Source organism: Mandrillus leucophaeus, unplaced genomic scaffold, assembly GCF_000951045.1.
Source record: "Mandrillus leucophaeus isolate KB7577 unplaced genomic scaffold, Mleu.le_1.0 Scaffold370, whole genome shotgun sequence".
Lineage (NCBI taxonomy): Eukaryota > Metazoa > Chordata > Mammalia > Primates > Cercopithecidae > Mandrillus > Mandrillus leucophaeus.
Window position 1 is genome coordinate 1,034,860 of NW_012103921.1, and position 6,081 is coordinate 1,040,940.

General features: G+C 53.3%; 1 protein-coding gene and 1 long non-coding RNA gene across 2 annotated transcripts in view; one reads left to right on the top strand and one right to left on the bottom strand.

The window, feature by feature from the left end:
• Positions 1 to 2,427: 2,427 nt before the first annotated feature.
• The window catches only part of LOC105546837, a 7,145-nt gene continuing 3,491 nt past the window's right edge, over positions 2,428 to 6,081 (bottom strand). Inside the window, exon 3 of the long non-coding RNA XR_001007149.1 lies at positions 2,428 to 4,279. This is a non-coding gene — a long non-coding RNA (uncharacterized LOC105546837). The remainder of the gene's footprint in view (positions 4,280 to 6,081) is intronic.
• Positions 3,304 to 6,081, top strand: part of ECE1 (endothelin converting enzyme 1) — a 103,328-nt gene continuing 100,550 nt past the window's right edge. Inside the window, exon 1 of the mRNA XM_011990135.1 lies at positions 3,304 to 3,486. Within this exon, the coding sequence (XP_011845525.1) occupies positions 3,478 to 3,486 (9 nt within the window). The 5' untranslated portion in view covers positions 3,304 to 3,477. The remainder of the gene's footprint in view (positions 3,487 to 6,081) is intronic.

The following is a 6,081-nucleotide window of genomic DNA, read 5'->3' on the forward strand; positions in this document are numbered from 1 at the left end:
GGGTGCTTAGCACCAGCCTGGTGCACAGCAAGGGCTTGGTGTGGGGCCTGGGCCAGAAGAGGGGGAGGTGGCAGGACTGGTCAGAGAGGGCCTCCTGGAGGAGATGGCATGGGGCTGGACATGGGGAGCTTAGCCTGTTAAACTGCTGGTTCCCTCGGGGCCAAGGTTGGTTCCTGACTAAGACCTAACGCCCGCTGGGTCTCCCCACTCTGAGAATGCACTGCCTGCCAGAATGCCATGCAGTTTGGGCTGGTGCTTGGGCCTCACGTGCTTTCCTGCAGCTCTACATCAGGGGAGCCCACTGAGCCTGGCCTGGAAGGGGCAATCTGACCTCAAGTGGCCATGTCACCTCTCTGAGCCTCAGTCTCCTCATCTGTCAAATGGGAACAGTGCTACCTACCACACAGGGTTGTGGTGAGGGCCTGGCATCACAGAACTTGCAGGAGATGGCTGTTGAGTTGGCCCTTTTTTTTGGAGACAAGGTCTCTGTCACTCAGGCTGGAGTACAGTGGTGTGATCTCAGCTCACTGCAACCTCCACCTCCCAGGTTCAAGTAATTATCCTGCCTCAGCCTCTCGAGTAGTTGGAATCACAGATGTGAGCGATCACGCCACCATGCCTGGCTAATTTCTTTTTTTTTTTTTGGTAGAGATGGAGTTTTGCCCTGTTGCCCAGGCTGCTCTCTCCTGAGCTCAAAGCAATCCCCCTACCTCAGCCTCCCAAAGTGCTGGGATTATAGGCGTGAGCCCCTGCACCCAGCATGAATTGGCTTTTTAAAAACAGAAGTCAGACACAGCCCCAAGCCAGCCTAGGGAAGCTCGGTCCATATGTGAGCTCAGAACCCAGACATTCTCACTCCTGCTTTTTGTGAACTCAGAACCCAAACATTCTCACTCCTGCTTTTCACCTGTTTACTTTGAGAGGATCAGGAGGAGACACGCCCTCTTCAGCTTCGTCTACACTGGACATGAGTGCTAGGGAGCAAGTTTGCCATTATTGCCCACCAAACCCAAGAGCAGCAAACACTAATGGAGCACTTGCTGTGTACCGAGCACTAACAAAGCGCCTTATGTTTTCTTTTTTTTTTTTTTGAGACGGAGTCTTGCTCTGTCGCCCGGGCTGGAGTGCAGTGGCTGGATCTCAGCTCACTGCAAGCTCCGCCTCCCGGGTTTACGCCATTCTCCTGCCTCAGCCTCCCGAGTAGCTGGGACTACAGGTGCCCGCCACCTCGCCCGGCTAGTTTTTGTATTTTTTTTTAGTAGAGACGGGGTTTCACCGTGTTAGCCAGGATGGTCTCGATCTCTTGACCTTGTGATCTGCCCGTCTCGGCCTCCCAAAGTGCTGGGATTACAGGCTTGAGCCACTGCGCCCGGCCTTATGTTTTCATTTTACTCCAAGGAAACAGGCTCAGTAGCTGGATGTTGAGCAATCAGCTGGTGGTGCTGGAGTGGAGACTTGGACCTATTTAGTCTGGCTTCAGAGTCAACGCTCTTAAGAAGAAGAAGAAGAAAAAATCTACCAGAAAGGAGCAAAAATAGTAATTCAGGGCTGGGTACGGTGGCTTAGGTCTGTAATCCCAGCACTTTGGGAGGCCAAGGCAGGCAGATCAATTGAGGTCAGGAGTTTGAGACCAGCCTGGCCGACATGGCAAAACCCTGTCTCTACTAAAGATATAAAAAATTAGCTGCATGTGGTGGCACAGCAACTCGGGTCCCAGCTACTCGGGAGGCTGAGGTAGGAGAATTGCTTGAGCCCAGGAGGCGGAAGTTGGAGTGAGTTGAGTTTGCACTACTGCGGTGCTCCAGCCAGGGCAACAGAGCAAGACTCTGCCTCAAAAAAAAAAAAGGTCATTCGGGGCAGTCTTTCCATTGCAAAGCCTTTTCACGCATGTGATGCAATTTTTATCATTAGGGACACCTGATGAGTGCAGTGTTACCATCCCCATCTTACAGGTGAGGAAAATGGGCCCCAGAGAGGGACACGACCTGCCCAGAGCCACCCACCTGACTCCAAGCCTGGTGTTCTTCTCCCTGCTTCTCAGCGGCCTCTTGGGGAGACAGTTGTCCAGCTGCCGTGGAGGCAGCCGGCAGGCCAGCAGCAGGGAACTCTGCGTGTCCCACAGCCCCCATGTGCTGCCTCCAGTGGGTGAGCACCAGCCAGGCCCATGCCATGGTTTCCCGCTTCCGCCCCACCCCCGATCTCAGAGCTTAGAGCCACCAGTTCTCAGAGACAGCTGAGTGATTTTTCAAACTCCATTCCTTATAACTCCTGAGGGAGCTGGGTTCAGGGTCAGGATACGAGCTCATTGACTGCCTAAGTGGCAGCTCAGCTCCACTTACATCTCTTTTGTATTTTGGGTTGCCGTGTTTAGTTTTTTAAATAAAGGGCGCTATGGGATGAAAGAAAATCTGTTTGCAAACCACTGTTCAGATCCAGCAACTACTTCCCCATTTTACAGATGAAAAATGGACAGCAAAACTCATTTCTCCCCATAAATGACAATAATATTCAGGCATTGTTCTAAGTCTTGATACTCATTTTATCTTCACAAGCCTATGAGGGAGACACTGTTGTCATCTCCATTTTACAGATGAGGACACCGAGGCTCAGATGGTGAAGTAGCTTGCCCAAGGATTAGAATCCCAAGGAGCTTAGCTCCCAAGTCCACACCCTCAGCCGCCCGTAACCTGACAGACATACTATCTCTTTGTGTCCTGAAGAGGGATGCTACTTGCTGAGGCCCATGGTAAGGCAGTGTCAGAACTGGGGCCCAAATGTGGACCTCCAGCCTCCCAGCCCTATTCCTGTTCCTTCTGCTGTCCAAGACATCTCCTGGGCTGAAGAGGGAACCCTGACTCTGTCATTTTCTAGCTCTCCGACCTTGGACAAGTGAATGGACTTCTCTGAGCCTGTTTTCTCACCTTAGAAGAGAGATAACAGTACATCATGAGGCCATCATGAAGGTTAAACAGGATCAACCACATGAGTTGGCTGGCATGGGGTTCATGGATCCAAGGAGTCCTCAGAGCTTCCTGCCGCACCTACTTCCTCCTCCTTCTGCCCAGCCCTCACCCACCCACGCACCCACCTGTGTAACACAAATACTAATTACAACCAACTCCATGAGCTGCTTCCTGGTTGAGCATAATTAGCGGGCAACTCAGTCATCACCATTATACCATATCATTCAGTGAGATGGGTTAACTTTGTCTTAAGTTGTACGTGATTAGATCGGCAAATTGTCAGGGAGCACTTGGTCTCTTCAGCTTTTGACTTCCTCAACCTTGTCATCCTGCACAGCCCAGGACATCACACGGGAGCACAGGAGCATGAGGAGGTACAGGGGCATCTGTGGGTAGCCCTGGAGTCAGGGCCAGCTGCTTTCTGGTCTGCTTTGCAGTTTGTGCTTGGAAAAGATCAGAGTGGACAACTCAACCCCTTAAATCCAGCTGGGAGGTGACACCTGAAGTCGTAAGGATGGAGCAGGTGAGGCAGGGTGGGTTAGAAGGAGGTGGTGACTGCCATCTTATCCGATGTAATGGGAAAACCTAGGTTAAAATCCAGGCTTTGCTGTTTACCAGATGTGTGACTTAAGGCGAGTTACTGACCCTCGCTGCACTCCAGTCGTTTCACACTTGCAAGGAGCTGACACGTGCCGCCGAGTCCCAGGTCTAGTGCCTGGCACACCACGGGGCTTCTCTAGTCGTTCCTTCCCTCCCATGTGCTGCTTCTCTGCGAGGCACTGGGCTGAGGCCTTTCCGTGGCTCACTTTTTGAAGACGTGTAAGGGTCCTTTGGGGTCGGCACCATGGTCATCTCCGTTCACATCCATGGAAAGATGTGAAAGCCAAAGCATAAAAACAAAGTGAAATGACTTGGTCAGGGCCACACAGCCGCACACAGCTGCTGGTCAGTCTGTTGGGATGAGATGCTAGAAGCATGCTGCTGGGGAGCATCGAGGAAGGGTCACTGCGAAGCCCAAGAGAGCTGCCTGGAGGAAAGCGCGTAAGCTGAGGAGCCAGCCGGAGAAAGAAGACAGACTCAAACTCTTGAGCGAGCCGGGAGGGAGGATTTAGCAAGCCAGGCCAAGGTTCGTGGGCTTCATCCTGCCAGCTCCAGGGAGTCAGTGTGTGATGCAGTCCCTCTTTAGAAAGTCCTGCCCAGGCCGAGCGTGGTGACTCATGCCTGTAATCCCATCACTTTAGGAGGCTGAGGCCGGAGGATCGCTTGAGCCCAGGAATTTGAGAGACCAGCCTGGGCAATATAATGCGACCTTGTCTCTACACAAAAAATGTTTAAAATTAGCTAGGCATGGTGCTACCCACCTGTGGTCCCAGCTACTCAGGAAGCTGAGGCAAGAGCATCACTTGATCCCATGAGTTTGGAGGCTGCAGTGAGCCATGATCATACCACTCCACTCCAGCCTGGGTGACAGAGTGACACCTAGTCTCTTAAAAAAACAACAGCAACAAGAGCCATGGCTCACGTCTGTAATCCCAGCACTTTGGGAGGCCGAGGTGGGTGGATCATCTGAAGTCAGGAGTTCGAGACCAGCCTGGCCAATGTGGTGAAATCCCGTCTCTACTAAAAATACAAAAATTAGGTCAGGCGCGGTGGCTCACACCTGTAATCCCAGCACTTTGGGAGGCTGAGGCTGGCGGATCACAAGGTCAGCAGATCAAGACCATCCTGGCTAACACGGTGAAACCCTGTCTCTACTAAAAATACAAAAAATTAGCCAGGTGTGGTGGCGGTCGCCTGTAGTCCCAGCTACTCGGGAGGCTGAGGCAGGAGAATGCTGTGAACCCAGAAGGCAGAGCTTGCAGTGAGCCGAGATGCTCCAACACACTCCAGCCTGGGCGACAGAGTGACTCCGTCTCAAAACAAACAAACAAACAAAATACAAAAATTATCCGGGCATAGTGGTGGGTGCCTGTAGTCCCTACTACCCAGGAGGCTGAGGCAGAATTGAATCGCTGGAACCTGAGAGGCAGAGGTTACAGTGAGCCAAGATTGTGCCACTGCACTCCAGCCTGGGTGACAGAGCGAGACTCCGTCTCAAAAAAAAAAAAGAAAGAGAAAGTTCTGCCAGGAGTTAGCCAGGAGCTGAAGGACTAAAGGGAGCTACAGTAGGAGATCAAGGGGGTCAGGGGGTCATCAGGGAAGGCATCCCGAGGAGACAGAGCCCCCTGGACAGAGGACGGGAGATGACTGATGGAGGCTGTCAGGCAGGTAGACAGGGTGGGCAGGTCAGTGGCCTGTATCAGGTAGGAGCGAGAGGCTGCTGACCAGGTTTGGGGCTTGGGCATGGGGTGGCCTCCACAGCAGGCACTGAGGAATGGGCCAGCAACACTAGGTAAGACTTCCCATGCCCCCAGGGCCTCTGGCAGTTGAGTCAACACCGGGCCACGTGAGTGAGTGCTTCCCAGCGCTGTGTGTGTGGAGGCAAGTCTCCTGCTGCCAGCACATTCACGGGAGCCCAGCCCTGGGACTCCGGGCCACGCCAGGGTGGTTGACTCACAGGCTGGCAGGGCTGCTGCTTTCTCCAAGGGGCAGTTAGCAACCTTGACCTCCTACCTCTGCCCTGTGCCCTTGGCCTTGGAGTGTCTCCCTGAGTCTCACCTTGAGGCCTCCCCAGCCCCTGCCCACCTGCTGCCTTCCCATGCACAGGCCCTCAGTTCCATCTGAGCCTTGGATGGTAGAAAGGGGAGTCTCCCTCTACAGCCCCCAGCAGTTATATCTGTCCCTCTCTCCCACATCCCAGATGGGTGGCCCGTAGCCTCTGAAGGAAGTTAGCCTAGAGAGCCAGGCTCTGGGTAGGAGGCACAAAAAAAGGGGGTGAGCCCCGAGATGACCAGGAAGATCTGGGTTTGGGCTCCAGCTCTGACAAGCTAAGCTGCTTCCTTTCTCTGAGCCTCAGTCTCTGCATCTGTAAAATGGGATCCCAGGACTTATCCCACAAGGTGATTGTAAGACACAAGGTGCTGTAATCCCAGCACTTTGGGAGGCCGAGACGGGCGGATCACAAGGTCAGGAGATCGAGACCATCCTGGCTAACACGGTGAAACCCCGTCTCTACTAA